This window comes from Diadema antillarum, unplaced genomic scaffold (genome assembly GCF_040938485.1).
Source record: "Diadema antillarum isolate AM-2024a unplaced genomic scaffold, OU_Dant_1.0 seq00000175_RagTag, whole genome shotgun sequence".
NCBI lineage: Eukaryota > Metazoa > Echinodermata > Echinoidea > Diadematoida > Diadematidae > Diadema > Diadema antillarum.
Window position 1 is genome coordinate 124510 of NW_027271243.1, and position 17469 is coordinate 141978.

General features: G+C 38.7%; 1 protein-coding gene across 1 annotated transcript in view; it reads left to right on the top strand.

The window, feature by feature from the left end:
• LOC139728355 (monocarboxylate transporter 13-like) overlaps positions 1-17469 on the top strand; it is a 57488-nt gene that overhangs the window by 26571 nt on the left and 13448 nt on the right. The window contains exon 2 of the mRNA XM_071639300.1: positions 16720-16916. Within this exon, the coding sequence (XP_071495401.1) occupies positions 16720-16916 (197 nt within the window). The remainder of the gene's footprint in view (positions 1-16719; positions 16917-17469) is intronic.

Consider the following 17469-nt stretch of genomic DNA (forward strand, 5'->3'; position numbering starts at 1 on the left):
ATTTGCATCCCCACCACCAGCTACGACTATAACTTGTGATTTCATTCTCACCTATGTTTCATATGCGTGGTCGACAATCATTGAGACGACAATGTTGACACATTCTATATTCTGTTAATACCATAACAGATATTGTGTTCTTATGTTTGCTTTTCATCTTAACGCGCAAAGAATAGGAACAATCATAATAGGCCCACGACTTGAGATCCTTGCACTCGGCATGGTGTCCTTGGGTGCGAATGCCTTTGCTTGTTCCTTTCTTCTTTTTTCCCATGAAGACTTTGATGATATCTTCTCCTCCACGAGTTTGTTTAATTTTCTCCTCCTTCAGCTAATTTTTCGGTTCCCTGCGCCTAATTCCAAATTTTGAACCCGCTCTCTCATGCTAATGTTCGGTTGATGTTTCTTTTCATTGGAATCGTCGCTTCACGATCATTTTTTTTTTTTTTTTTTTTGGGGGGGGGGGGGGGGTTGTTGTTGATCAAAGCAACTTGAAGCTGCATTTCCGCCCGAAACCTTTGTACCAGTTTACTGTAAAGTAGGAGAAGATGAAAGGGTTGAACATTGCAGTGTCAGGTCTAGTAATTCAGTGGTGGTATGCCTTTTCCATTCCAGTTTTAATAGCGAGGATGCAAGCCAGAGAAATCGAGAACTGTTTGGTGCATGGGGCATTTCGGGAAATTAGTTTGAAACAGGAAATGCAATGTAGACTGTAGACACTGTTATCCAACAAACGGTTGATAGTATAGTTTAGATTAGTTTAGTATAGTATAGTATAGTATAGTAGAGTAGAGTATAGTATAGTAAGCCCCCTTTACACTTTCATGGATCGCATCGCGGATCGGCGATCCGGGATTATCCGTACTGTTTCCGGCATGACCGTCTTGACCACAGAACTCTACACAGAGTTCTATGGTGTTGTCTCCGTGAGGTCATCCGGCATTATCCTTGATCATCCGACATGTCCGCGGGAAAAAAGAAAAATTAGTACATAAGTATTTGAGGAGAGATAAAAAGCAAACCCGAAACGACGTCATTTTCTTGTCATCACAACGTGAAAAATAAAAATTGTATCGGTTATATCATATGTTATGTCAATTCAAGAAATGTGTCAAAACTAGTCACTGATTCTGTTTTTTTTTTCTTTAGGAAAAGAAATAAGAATTCGAGAATATCCAACACCCCATTCGTCAGTGATTCCTCAACAGGTAGTCTTTTGTCCTTTTAGGATGCCCCTTCAAATAATGTAATGATCGAAAGTATCGCTATTATAACTACGACATCTAACGAAGTTTGTACAAGCTGTCACTTCATCTTTCTTTTTTTTAATTCAAAATCTATTTGTCTTTGCATAATTTCTTCCTGAATTCGAAAAATAAATATTGGCTTTTCTGTGATTTTTCCCACCTTTTACCCGTGTCGACCGACTCCTGGCAGCACTGTGGGCTCTGTGGGTAGTCATTTTGTAGGTCACTACCCAACGCCATGCACGACCTCTTGTAAGCTCAATAGATTCAAGTAATACAAAGCTTACAAAGGACATGCATTGGTAGAGTTCAAAGTGCCCGCACGTCCTACTAACAAACTGACTCCTTGCTCGCATTCTTTTTTTTGTAATGTTTCCTACTTTTCTTTTTTTTTAAATTGACCAGGGTCCCGTTGCATAAAACATTTTTAGCAGCCTTAAAAAATTCAGGTTGGGATTAAGTCTTTGCCCAACCTGAATTTTTTAAAGTTGCTAACCTAAGAATGCAAAATCCGTTGCATAAAAACTCTGGTTTGGGAGCTTCCAACCGGAATTTTGTGATTTCAACCGGAAAAAAAATCCGGTTGGAGTTTTATGCAACGGGCCCCTGATCTTGCCCTTTATTTTTCCAACTCCTATGTGCGGTCAAAGGTTTGATACTTTCAGCGTCGAAGCATTTCTTAATCGCACATTTTTTTTTTAAATTCTTTTCTTTTTACCTGTCAAGAAGCCATGACAGTGGCCAGCCTAGTTGTAGATTAAGCCCCTTTTAAACTTTCATGAATCACATCAAGGATCATTGTGGATCGTCGGTCCGGGATCATCCGTACTGTTTTCGGCATGACTCCGTGAAGTCATCTGGCCTGATCCTTGATCATCCGGCATGTCCGTGCTTTTTTTTCCGGACATCACGGATGAAAATCAATACGAACTCTTCCTTGTTGGCACCGTCTACTCCACGTTGTTTCCGTATTCATTCCGGGACAATCCGTGAAGACATCGGGACGTCCGTATTAACATCGGCTCAATCCGGGATCGAAATTTTGTGTCTTTTACCAATATGAAGTTTTTCAAATTTGCTAACAAGTTTGTAACAGTTATATAAGCTCAACCACATCTTGGGCCTGTTTCATAACGATTGAGTGTAATTTGCAATCAATCACAAATTGCGTTACCTAAACAACTTTGCGATTGATCGCAAGTAAACGCTCAACGTACTGAAAGTTACACTTGATTTTTCTTGAAATTGAGTGTGTTTTCATGAAACAGGAATTATACGCTCGATTCACCGAGTAACGTTCAATAAATCGAAACTCTTTATGAAACAGGCCTCAGAACTTATATGCTGTAAGCTACCCATGTTTCTGAAATTAACATTATTTCAGACGGGTAACAATGTCAAAAAATAATTGTTTGAATCTCCAATCTTATTTCAAAGGCCTCTTATACTCGAGTGTGTTACTTTCATCCCTTCACCAGCTGTTCACATTAAAACATCACATTGTTCGTTTTCCGGTTCCTCTGTTGTGCTGAACGTATATAATCAATATCATTCACGAAAGGTACCCAACTGGACTGACAAAAAATCTGAACATAGCAATTCAATATAGGTTTGATTTAGATCACCGTATTTCAACTTTGATAAACCTAAACATTCAACGTGTACCCATTCTTTATGGCATTATGTACATTTCCAAATTTTATGGTTGTCCATGGTTGTTTTTCTCACCTAACACCTCGATGCGGACGCCACTCGGTATCTTCAAGACGATTATTCCATCTTGTGTCCAGATTTTGTGATTTTTTTTTTCATGTTCGCTTGTTTGATTCTCCTTCAGAATCTAATGGAGTCTCCAAGAGAAGGTGATATCGTAGCCATTCTTGCTGAGGAAACAGAATACGAGGATATAAATGGAAGATTTTTTCCCCTTGTAACTTGCATTAACTTTTCCTCACACCCCCCCCAAACAGCAACAACCACCCAACCACCCATCCACCCACTCACACACCCAACCAACTAACCAACTAACCAACCAACCAACCAACCAACCAACCAACCAACCAACTAACCAACTAAACAACTAACCAACCAACCAACCAACCAACCAAACAAACAAACAAACAAACAACGAATTTGAACATCTCCGCTGACACTATAGAGGCGGAATGAGCCGGAATGCCGTTGGAATGAAAATTCTTCCTGCATTCCTACATATTCGAAGTGCATTCTAAAAATTCTGACGACATTCCGAGTGCGTTCCAAACATTCGGCCCCATTCTTGTGGCCAGCCCGAAGTGGAGAAATATCGATTTTTATTCGAAGGGTATTCTAACTGGACTCTGATTGCATTCTAAATATTTCTACGGCATTCTAAATGTTCCGATGGCATTCTAATAGCATTTGAAACAATCTGATCTCATTTGAGGGAGAATCGGAACGGTGTTGCATCTCAAATTCTGCCAAAATATCGTAAATGCTCAAATGCTCATACAATTACCCCAAGTTAAATACTGGTGATTGAAAAGGTTAGAGTAAAGATAAGAGTTTGGGTTAGGGTTAGGATTAGGTTCAGTATTAGGAGTAGGGTTAGGGTCACGGGAAGGGTCTGGAGTAATTGCCGGGGGGGGGGGGGGGGGGGGGGGGTAAATGGCCTAAACACTCTCTTTCAAGGAGGTCTTGCCGGAAGACAGCAATCTATAGCAAAGCAATATGGTCCAAGGATGATCGGGTTGAGACTGATGAAAATCACCATTACATTTTTATACGCTATCGGAGACCATTCCGGCGACATTCTTGACACACACGGGACATTCGTGTTGCATTCTAAGTACACTCCAAGTGTATTCTAATTTTTCGGGCTGCATTCTGTTTGAATTCGTGAACATTCAAAGTATATTTGGTAGCCATTCCGGGAACGTTCTGAACGCATTCGAAATACTGCATGCGAGGCGCTTTCCGACCATAAGACTTCGGGCAGCAATCGAACCGCGATCTTGCGGCATTCGAAGTGTTTTCTAAAGATTCTGACCGTGTTCTAACAGTATTCTGAATATGCCTACAGCGTTCAAAGTACATTCGAGCTGCATTTGAGAGCTGATTCATTCGGAATGTGCAGGAATGATTCGAGAAGGGTTCGAAGTGCATAGTATTCGAACAGCATTCCCTGTCAAACTGTTAGAATTTGAATTTTTCTCCCGAATGTGGCCCGAATTTGGAAAATCTTTAATTCCGGCTGGTTCTGCTTGATTCGTGCTGATTCCGAATAAGTATGACGGGGGTATTATATACATGCATCTTTCTAGCCTGTTGGCAACAATGGATGCTTACTTACGAGCGGTATCAAACCAGGACAACGTTATTCCACTATTATAAGGATCATTGGCTGCATAAGTGCTATGACTAAGCAGTGTTTGACTATTATGCTTGGGAACAAAACGACCGGAATAGAGAGGCACAATGCAGAGCTCTATAACCAAAATTCACAAACTGATGCAATTACTGACATTTGACTGTGCTCAATTAGTTCGTTCAATTGATTCATTCAAACTTGTGACAAAATTATCGATTCTATTGCGAACAAACAGCACGTGATAGGAGTTTTTATGGACCTGAGCAAGGCCTTTGATACAATAGACCATGGAATTTTATTAAAAAAGCTACATAATTATGGCATAAGAGGAATAGTTCTTTCCTGGTTCCGAGATTATTTATCCCAACGTCAGCAATACGTAGCATTTCATTCAAGTACCTCGTTTAAGTCATATATTACTTGCGGTGTACCACAGGGATCCATTTTAGGACCTCTACTTTTTCTTATATATATTAACGATATTATAAATTCCTCAACCCTTCTCACCTATGTATTATTCGCGGACGATACCAGTGTCTTCTACTCTCACAACTGTTTAAACACACTAGTGGATATACTTAATTCTGAGCTTGCAAAAATTTCTGCATGGTTTAAATGCAATAAATTATCACTAAATATAGATAAAACGTGTTTCATAAACTTCAATACTTCACATTTGCAACCGATAATGCCTAATAACATTATTATTGATGGTATGCCCATTATTGGAAAAAAATCAACCAAGTTCTTAGGGGTAACCCTTGACTCCAATTTAAATTGGAATAACCACATTGATAATATAACCACATTAATATCTAAAGTCATTGGAATACTTCGGAGATTAAAATATTTTGTAACGGAAAAAGTACTCACTATGTTATACAATGCATTAATCTTACCGTATATTAATTATTGTAATGTTGTCTGGGGAAACTGTAATAAAACCAAAGTAAATGTTATTTTTCTTTTACAGAAAAAGGCAATAAGAATATGTACTAACTCACATTATTTAGAACATACTGATCCATTATTCCTTAGACTAAAAGTTCTTAAAGTTGACGATATACACAAATTTCAAACAGCAATATTTATGTTCAAATACACGCAAAATCTACTCCCACTCTTCCACAACGCATTTTCCCTTAACAGGGATGTCCATGCTTACCCCACGCGCCATCGTAATGATTTCCATTTGAATAACCCTAAACTCTTATTAGCTCAAAAATCAATTCGGCATAACGGGCCTGATATTTGGAATTCACTCCCTCTCCACATAAAACAGTGCACATCTCTCTATTCCTTTAAGGCAAATACAAAGAAATATTTCTTGGCACAATATCATACGGTACAGTAATCATTAAACATGTACCTCTTATACTCAACAACAAGGCAATATTTTGGTCCACCCCCTTTTCCCTATCTTTTACTTTGCTGCTTGACCCTTCGCCCATATTATAACATATTCAATCATTTTCTTAGAAGTGCTGACCATCAACACTTTCGCGCTTCATCACCTGCACACGCACTCACAGGCACCACTCCTGTTTACCAAGTAATTGTATAAAACTGGATTTACACGCATTTTAACATGGCCCATCCGTATTAGTGTTCAAGTACTACAATAAAAAATGGTAATTTAACTCTGGCTGTCCGTCTGTTCAAGCACGGCTTATAACGGCGGCCCTCTGCATTATATGTATATATTATATATTGTACTGTGAATCAAGTCATTATTGGCCATATAAACATTTTGTATGTTATTTAACGTTTCATTTGTCTTTATATACAAAATATGACTTACTATGTAATATGTCAATAATTTTCAGAATTGTATTTGTGTAATTGAACCTGCCTTTGTTATTTTTGTATTCTGAAAGAAAATATGAAATGCAGAAAATAAAATCTTTTCAAACAAACAAAATAACTATTTTGTATTTTTTTTTATGTACGAAAAATGAATTCAAAAATGAAATAGAATGAAATCAATAAATCAATTTGAAGGGAGGGGTGGGATGGGGGGGGGGGGGGGGTAAGGTGTAGACCAAGTGTGCTTCGACTTCCGAGTGTGTATAATTGTCTATATCCCAACAGCAAACATAAAAGCTCCAGATAATTTGTTCCTGGGAATTTGGCTGATAGATTCAGCCAAAAAGAAGCGTAAAGCAAGTACCAAACCATCCGGAACCACGTGAAATGAAGCATCCCTCGTACGAATTTATGAAAAGACAGAGAAATTGCAAATGTAAGAGCTTACATAGAATTTCATTGACGACAGAGAATGATTGTAAGGCAAGTGAACAATACGTTTGAAAGGATCATTTTTGAAAAGGAAAAAAAAATAAAAAAAGCCTTCAAAACAAAAGCAACAGGTGAGAAGAAAAGTATAAGAAAAGGGAAATACAGGAAAATAATTGGGTAGAACTGTACAAAAAAAAGAAGAGATAAAGAAATGAAATAAATTTTCCTCAAAATTGATAAAGATTGAGAAAGGCCTGCTGTGAAAGGGCAAACTGACAGCATCGATGCAGAATAGAAGGGATGAGTGATAGTACTGGCTGGAAATGGATGCCTCTGAAATAAGGAGGGCATTTTATAAAGCAGATGATTTCGCGCGATGTATACTTTTGGAAAGGAATGAATACAGTCTGTGCCTCTGTAGAGGAAAAAAAGTAAAGCAGATGCAATTCTAATGTATTTCCTTACGTAGCTTTCAAATGAAATAGATATCATATTTTAAGCATGAAATCCCCTGCAATCAAATGATGACAGTGATAATCCACTACCTAAAACCTCAACAGGTCGTTTAACTACCGTTATGTGTAAAATTGCATGCATCATTTTTGTCATTGAAGAAAGTGAGATTTATGTTTATATATCATTTCATTGTGAAAAGAACGAAATAAATTTGAATTGAATTGGATCGAAATCGAGATCACTTTCAAGCTTCATTTCGCCAGACAGCAGACTTTTACTAATAATGTTGATTGATAATGAAGAAACAAAATTGTGTACTCGGTAGATATACATTCCTTCGCTGCATGACTGACTCCAAAAGTTAGTCAGCCACACCACCTGCTCTTTTTGACATGATTCTGTAAATTTCTCTTCCTTTATCATATGCATTCTGTATATGACACTGGTGAGTTAATTGTCTATGGTGATAAAATCTACGGGCTCGATCAATCAAGGATGTTCAATGGTCGGTATTGAGGTGATCGATTGTCGTGTTCCTTTCGAGATTTCTCAGAATGTCTTTGTCGGGTCTTCCCCTTTTTCTGGAACACTAAAAAGGCGAATACACTTTGGCATCAAGTATTGATCTAAGTTTTCAGGTAGATCTGGAGTGACGGTATTTCGATTTCGATTTCTATTTATTTTCATATTTCTCGATGAAAAAATACATCAAATATAACAAAATTAAATGAAGTACATGATATCAAGCTGGAGACATACATAAAATATTGCAAATATATAAAACATGTAGTGGTCGATCTATGACGTTTTGAATCTGTGAATGGATGCTAAAGAAATATGAAGGAACCTACTTAAAAGCGAGCTTGTTGAGCGTAGGTCCCAGTTAAAATCGAGTTAAAGATTAAGATGGGGAGCACGGGTACAACAATGACCGAAACATAGAGAAAAAAAAAGTACATTTATACAGTTATATAGCAAATTCTTCTCTAATGCAGAGTTGGGGTCGGATAAGCCACATGCTGTAGGCGGATGAACCATTGTCGTTCTGGCGATAATAACAATATGACTCAATATATGATAACAATAATACGGTTAAAAAATATTAAAGATTTATACATTGCGTGTATTAAGGAGGGAACACATGCACCTGCAAATCCCCCCCCCCCAAAAAAAGAAGAAAACATTCAACAACCAGTTACAGTGCAGAAGGAATTAAAATACCAGCTGTTACCTCGCCCCATGTCTTAGAGAAGGAAGAAAATGCAATAGGTCATAGACACTGTGACAGAATTTGAGGGCACAAATGGCTGGTTTTAACATAACAACAACCCTGGAGTACGGTACAGCGGGATAGTCCTGTACAGCACAAAACAGATTTCAGTGAGCTGAATTAATGTAATTATTCAATAAATACTGTCTTAATTTGCATAGGATGATAGTGATAAACAACCTGTGAGTTCAGAGGGGAGATCGTTCCAGTATTTCGGTCCCGCATACATAATTGTTTTCATCGCGAAAATTGTTCGAGTACGTGGAAGGTGATAAGCGTCCCGTTGGCGGATGGGATAATTGTGAACTGAGTAGTTTCTTTTGAACATATGAAGAAAAACATCAGGAAGATCATTCGTGGAGTATTTATACATGAAAATACCTAGGTTGTAATCAAAGAAGTCAGGCAATTTCAAAATTCTATTCTTGTGAAAAAATTCATTTGTATGAGATAGATATCCAGCGTTATTGATAATTCTGATGGCACGTTTTTGGAGGAGGAAAAGCGAATCAAGCAAAAATCTGGACGAATTACCCCATATTTGAACCATATGGCTCCAACTGAGTCGTAAGACTATATTTTAGCTTTCTCAAAATTCTTTGTCAATGAATGCTTAATTCCAGTTTATGACAACGGCTTTCTCGAGCGTCAAGCGTCCTGCAATGTTTGCATCCGCGGCAGTAACGCAGCTATTTCCCTTATCAATAAGCTCTTGAAATCCCCGAGATATTATGTCCTTGTTTACAAAATCGTCAAAAACTAGGTCATTGGAATGCAGCGGGTTTCCTTCGTTTCTCATTTTTTTTTTTTTTTTTTTTTTGGGGGGGGGGTATTTCCATTGATGTTCAAAAGCATCAATTCAATAGGAAAGATGTTAACTGATAATTTCACATGCGACGTATCAACATGTGTCAAAGTTCAATTTCTAGTCTCTCCATACCGATATCAGCAGGGATATCAAGTTTCGGCAGAGATGAAAATTTGTCGGTTCACTTTGCCCCTTCGCCTGAAAAAAAGTGGAGGAACCATAACATAACAAGCGTATAATAGAGCATTATAATAATGATAGTAATCGATAACAACCATATAATGCTTCGAATAGGCGTTTCTAAGCGCACTGACACATAAATCGCTCAAAGTAAACTTTCGTTTTCTTCTCTCATTATTGATTGGCTTTTGTGTGTGTTTGTTTGTGTGTGTGTGTGTGTATGTGTGTGTGTGTGTGTATTACCTGTTTATTTTACATTTCTTTTATTTAGTCAACTTGTACGTAGGCAACAGGGCAACAGTGACCATTTATAGGGTGCTATTATGTAGAATTATAAAATGGGTTCAAGAATGTAGCCAATTGGAAGCGCTGAAATGAGTCACGTGTGCGTGCATTAATTTCTCACTTACATACACGGCCTGACGTCACAATGTTTACACTAGCAGTGCGCACTCAATCAGTTGTTACAAGTGCGTCGCGCGCTACTATACGTGCTGTCAATCCTGTAAACAACTTCTAGTTCGGGCTGCCGGCCGGCCTTTCTTGTGTGCATAACATGTGTGGCGTACGTATACTCTTATACGTACAGTACTTATATGTGCGGAATTTCCGAGTGCGACGTGCGTAAATGTTTGGGACGAACATCTTCGGACATCTTGACTCTTGAGCGAGTGCTACACGTTTATAGCTGACTGGTATTGACCCACAAAGGTACGTGAAAAATGCTGTTAGTTTGCTAAATGCTGTTAGCTCACTCTCGGGTATTTACAACGTAGTGCAACATGCACGAGGCGAAGCCTCGTGCATGTTTCACAATTGTAAATACCCTCGAGTGCGCTACATCTCCACTATCGCACTCTATCCTGTGCATCATTTGTATACTAACGCTTGTCATTATTTTCCCATCGGTAATGACATCACAGTCAAAGTGTGGATTCCTAATGGTGTTGATTAGGCGCTGTGCTGAAAGGCGTTCTCTGTAATTGAAACCATTTATTCACTCTGTAGTACCCGATCGAGTGTCGAATATACACTACGAAGCTGTTCTCCAGAAGTCATAAGAATGTCTGTCACAACGCTGAAGAATCTGCACATGGCCACTCGCGATCGAGCAGATCCATTCATACTTGAACTATTTTACACACACCAATAGGCCTACGATAGGCCTACATGAATTAGTCTGCTGTAGAAGTCCTGCACAGGTATTTTTAGTTTCACCCCGGATCCTCCTGTTGTATACTGTACATACACAGTTTCTTATCTTTAACATTATATTCCTAATTCAATTTCAGAAAGAGCGGCATACAATGGGAGGATGTATTGTCCTAATTCTATTCATCAGTTTGAGACCGTCAGTCTCGTAATTAAATCAATGCCTGGATTCCCTTCGGTAAATTCTTCTCAGAAAGAATCCCCTGTGTAGTCTCAACAGGTAGATGACGTCACAGAAGGAAAATTTCCATAATGAACAGAATTGAGGAAGCGGTGATCTCGAGTTCGGAGGCATGCGAAAGAGGTTTGTACGGCGCATGCGCGGAGACATCAACTCGGAGGAATGCAAAAAGTGTCGACATTGTGTTCATTCTCCCTGGTCCTTTTCCTCTTGATAACCGAAGAAAAATCATGGCAAACATGAGCTTACTTAGCGGCAAGGCGAGCGCACTTTTTGTTTTTCAAGGTGCCCAGCTTTTCCCCTATAGGCCTACTGTTGCATTACCACGAGATACCACCCGGACAATCCGTAAATTCGTGTATAAAGCGCAGGTGACTTGAAAGGCTAAGGTTTCATACATACATACATACATACATACACTATATGGTGCAATCTGTATATAATATTCTTTTTAATAATATAATACAACATACATACATACATACATACATACACTATATGGTGCAATCTGTGTATAATATTCTTTTTAATAATATAATACAAATCTTAGTAAGTTGATCCTGTTGTAAACTTGAAGAGTTTGTTCGCAAAAACCGATAAGTCCATATTTGCCGAATGGAGATATTTGCGATTAAAGGTCAAGAAAAATAAAGAGAATAATAAGAAATTTTTTGCTTCTTTTGACCATAACTTCAAAAATGTACCTTTATATAACGTAGTGACAAATACATCATTTAAAAGGTATTATTTTGTATTCTATGACAGAGACCGTACTTCAAAATCTTCAAAAATGGACTTATCGGTTTTTGCGAACGAACCCTTCACTTATAACTGTTTTGGGTGTGTATGATTAAAAGAAAATTTAAGCAGACAGGAGATTCCTATTGTTGCGCTGCAGTATAAAGCAGCTGCACTGTTGAGGATCATTATTAGATTTATTATCATTACCATAATTATTGTTATTATAATCATTATTATTACTATATAGATGGATTTACTGGTTGATTATACTTCATCATTCGCATCAGTTTTGAGAAAAAACAAAAAATTCAAAACAACAACAAGGACAACAGCAAGTGACAGGAAAAAAAGGTGTCACAATACGTTCATGTCTATATCGGGCAGTATCTAAAACCGCAGGCAGTAGTCGTATAATCTCCTTCCTTCGTGCATGTTGCATTTATTCCGCCCAGCGGAGACTGCTTGCTTCGATCGATACTCTATTACGGAAGCGACTCACAGGAGCAGGTGTGTTGGTAAGGTTAAAAGAAATATATAGGAGCGAAAACGCAAGAGATGAAAGACAGAAAAGCTATGCAGTCTTCAGAAAATTCCGTTCTGTCTTTTAGCGAAGTTATCGACGAAGTTGCGTGAAAGATGTTATAAGCATCCGATTCAGCGAAAATGTTCTCCCCACTTTCGGCAGACGAAATTCGTCATTTGCGCTGACTGAACTTCATGTAACCTTCTACCTGCCAGCTCAATTCTCTACAAGCCACAATCCCCCTTCCATTCCCCCTTTTTAATCCTACTGACAAAGTGAGGCGCCATATTCCATAATGTACCTGATAAATGTGAACAGATTCCCTTTATACATAATCGCCCACAGCGTTGCGCTGTTTTTGTCTCCTAAATCTCACCTTTTCGTGAATAGTGGTTCTTGCTGAAGTAGACTCGAATCATTATCGCATAAGTTCATCGTCGCCCTGAGGTTCTTAAAGGGCAGACCACCTTTTCATTCAGCCAATTCTGTTATGGCGCTGTGAATGGGTTTCTACATATTATTTTCATGCATTGTGACCAGGAATAGAGGTAAAATGGCACATCAAAGAGGCGTGCCTATCAGCGTACATCAATGCTTTTAATGCAGTCATGGCATTAGAAACCATGTATACTCAGCACTACATGGGGCTGCTCAAGAGGGGTCTTTTAAAGGAGGCGTCGGCAACTTCAACAAAACTTTAGTTTGTACCTCTATGCTACTTTGATTTCAGGTTTATACATACTACTAATTGTGTCTTGTCAGTTCAACATGATCATGTGAACAACAGCCGATTCATCAACGATGATGAGAATCACAACATGAATCCTTTTCAGATTTGTGACGTCACTTAAAAGCCGATGTTTGAATGTTCCATTTGGTTGATGGAAAGAAATCATTTTATTATATAATTACTGAGTACTCTTATTGGATCCCCGAACAGAGTTCGGAGGATACTATGGATTTCGCCTCGTTGCGCCGCGTCGGCCGCCGCAGAGATTTTCTTGTGAGCGCTATATACTGGCTGCAGTTCTTCTTAGATCATCTTCAAATTTGGCATGAAGGTGCATTATGGTAAAACGAAGAGGCCTATTGTTTTTAGTGGTGGTGCCCTCGCTTGTTCCGTCTTTATACATGAACAGGTAAATTTAACAGGGTCTGCTTGTGTGTGCGACGCTGGCCTTGTTTCTTGACCCATTTTTTTTTTTCAAATTTGGTATGTAAATGTATCACAGTCAAATCTATACACCTATACCTGTTGATAATGCTGCCCTAACTGTTCCACCTTTTACAGGGTCAAAGGTCACCCTGATCATGTCAAAATTTGCAAATCATGCACAGGGGATTTGGCAAATATCCATTATATGCAGTGAAGTGGTCGACAAATAAGCTACAAACCTACTTAAGCATGGTAGGTAAAGGAAGAAAAAACAGATGTTTGGGGGCGGTCAGACCATTACCCAGTCGTCAGGGGAAAAACACTCCACTAGCAAAAAAAATAAGAAAATAAGACAGCAAACATAACCACACCCACGCCACATTAATGGTATAGTCAAGGCGCTAATTCCTGTACGGGCCTTAATTAAGGAGTTCGTTCAACCCACCCCGCAGAAAAGGTTTGACCACACAGAGTGGTAGATGGGACCTCCAGGAACACCCCCAGGTAGTATGTGAGTCGAAAGTGTGGTATCAATAAAATTTTACAGGCCATTTTAGTTGCGACAAGACCTTATTGTTCGAAAAAGAGTCTGCGCACGCCAAGACTACCCGCACCACTAGCACTGCTACAGGCGCCAGTGCTGCGTGTAGTAGTCTTAGCGCACGCAGACTTTTTCCTCGGCAAACAAGGGTTTTTGCCAGCAAACTCACTAGCTGAGGTCAGAATAGTTTAGTTTCTAGCCGTTTTTATTTCGTGTATATTTTTTCCGAGTTGCAGCAAGCCGAGTGAGGTTGCATACCCAGTGATTGTAACCCCAAACCGTTCGGGCGTCGCAATCACTTGGTATGCGCCTTCAATCGGCTTAGCACAATAAAGTGGGCTTCTACACATGCGCAAGCTGCAACTCGGAGAGATGAAAACGAAATAAAAACGACTAGAAACTAGACTGGGGTCGGTTACGGCTGGCACTGAAAATCACAACATAATCACAGTTTTTTGCAGTCATTTCATGAATAATTCCTCAAAACACCGTAAAACCATATATATATATGTTGCTAGAGATGTCAGCAAAACAATGGGATACATTGTAAGTTAAAATATTGTGCATGGTTACCATGGTAACCAGATGTATACAGGTGATTGATAATCCAAAAAATGCCTCCAACTGCTGCAAACTTTGGTATTTTTTGTTCAGGTTTTTTTTTATAGATAGGTGAATTAAAAACAAACATTTCTATTGATTATTGTTCAAAAAAGTTTTTTCCTGTGGCCATGGCAACCAGTAATATCCAATCAGGATTCAGCTGTCAATACTTAAGAACTAATGCCCATATTTTCAAAAAGCTCAATAAGCATGTCATTCTGCATAATTGTACCATTTACCGTACTTTTAACACATATTTGACTTCAAATTACAGGCAAATGTTGCTTCCAGCAATGTATGGACACAAAATTCCCTTCAAAATCTACGTTAATACAGAGAGTAAAGCCGACGATATTTTGATATTAGCTTTTTAGAGTATATATTTACAGAGAAATGGTTATTTGAAACAACCTTGGAAAAGAGCAGAAGAAAGCAATTGATTGTTCTTGTTCTTAAAGGAAATTAATTCAAGAATGCAGATAAATTCCTTTCTAAAGAAGGAATATACACGTACACTGCATTATCCATCAATGGAATCAAAAGCGTACTTTTCGTTGGTAAGCTATATATATTTGGACGACTTGTGGTGATATTTCATAATCAAGTTCGAATTACCAATTCTTTGTTAATCATGACTCTGACCCCTAGAAATGACACCAAGCAGTATACTGGCAGTAGTATATAAAAAATGTAAAGCTGCACAGCGACGAGTATAAGGGAACACATGAATGCCTTGCATCACGCAGTATATAGGTGAATCGTGACGGCATTTTGGGCAAATTCCACATTTTTTTTTCTTGTGTGTGTATGTGTGTGCGTGTGTCTTTCACACTTGATGGACTTTGTTTAGAATTGGCTGTTTATTGTCAGCTTTCCAGACCTTTTGCCAACTCTAGTTCTGTTCACAATTATGCGCCCTTCACGGCGACGCCACTTTTTGCCAAGAGTTGCATTCTTCCATCAGATGCTCATGACGTATGGCTTCGTGATTTAGCTTCATCCTGGACCGGTTGCATGTGTAAGTGTTCGCCACACTAGAGATCACAGTCACGAAAAAGTGGCCAGCAGTGGAGTGTAATAATATGCTTCACTTCTACTTTTGAAAAAATGAAAGCACGTGGCATTTTCAAAATCACCCAAATCGAAGTCACCAACATTTTCAGATTAGACCTAGCATGTAACTGTAGTATAATACGTCTGAAACATTGTTAGGATATCATTAATGCTCGACTTTGCTTTTGTGCATGTTTTCCCCATTCTGTAGAAGAAGAAGAAGAAAATCTTTGATTTCTTTATTTTGCTAGTATTGGATAGTGCGGCATGAAAATCGAATTTTCACTCCTTGACACCACTGTGTAAGAGCACCTTGGAAGTGTGTTAGCGCCCTTATTGTAGCTATCATACTAAACACTCAATCCTAACTTTATTTTTTTTTTGATTTACCATTATGGTCGACTTATCAACTGCAAACACACACACACACGCACACACACACACAAACACACAAACACACAAACACACACACACATACATACACACACACACACACACACACACACACACACACACGGACACATAGAGAGAAGAGCCAACAGAATAATGAGACATTCATTTGAGGTTTCAGGCCATTAATCTTCCTCAACTTGTTATACCATCCGTCGCATCCGATTAAGGATTTTTTTTTTTGAATGAAAGAAAAGTACATGAAAAACTAAGAACAAGGAAACCACAGTTCAAGAATAGTTGCGACTAAAATATGACGTATAGACCATAAATTCTTACCGCAAACCCCGTGGAATTGATGTTCATGTTTGTTGAATTTACACAAATATAACGTTGGAGGAGGAGTTTATCGTATACAGACAAACTTCGGTGATTTTGACCTGCATGTCACTTTGCATAATGTAATGTTCGTGACAAAGATACATTTGAACGTTGAGCTCTAGTGGGAGTGCTGTGGTTAAAGTGGACGAGTGATCTGGACATGTTGTATGTGTGTTTTCTAATACTCGCACCTTTACTCAATTAATGATTGGGAGTTTTATCCTCAGAGGTTCTCGACCTCCAATAGAGAGTGCAAAACTTCGGAAGGACTTCGAGTCAACGCTGATCAGCGGAATGTTAGCAAATATTTATTGTCTTACCCGAATAGAGACAGCAAAAAATGGACACGATTATTTGTAACTTGCTACATTTGTGTGACTGTTCTCGCAGAGGTTTCCTGAAATACGCGAAACTCCCGTCAGAGTCCCCGAAAGAGTTCAGCTCCAACAACAATGGCGACACTGGGTCACATAGCAATGGTTTCGGCGCGGGTCACGAGGTCACGACGCCAGAGAAGGCCAAGGGAAAGGGGGCATCCCCCGACGAGGACTCGAAGTCGGAAACAGCGCCACGTGCCCCAGATGGAGGTAGGCCTAATAGATACTTCAAAAGCATATGCAACAATTGTCTTCTCCCTGATCATGGTTAAGGGTGAGGGTTCCATGACAAGGGAAATAACGAAGTGTATTGTATCAATTTTTGATTTGATTTTGATTTGATACATTTACACTCTGTATGGCATCATTTACATTTCCTTTTTTTTAGCAATATAATCAAACACAATACATACATATATGATACTCACTATAGCCAGTTTCTGCAATTTCAATAATTTTCATTACATATGCATGTGTGACATAATTACAGTAGGCCCTACATTGTGTTATGAATTGCCACACAGAACGGTAGCCAGTAATAATTGTTATATCTATACTTTCTAAATTTCATCAAGCAGGAAGCAGGGGACATTAGAAACACATAACCATTAGTATATAATTACAAACATAATCACGCCAGCAAAAAAACAAACAAACAAACCCCAAAACACCACAATCACAACTAAGTAGAATGACAAATAATGCAAAGAGGTGGTGCTTTATGATACATGTATGGTAAGCAGCAAACAGAAATGACGTAAGT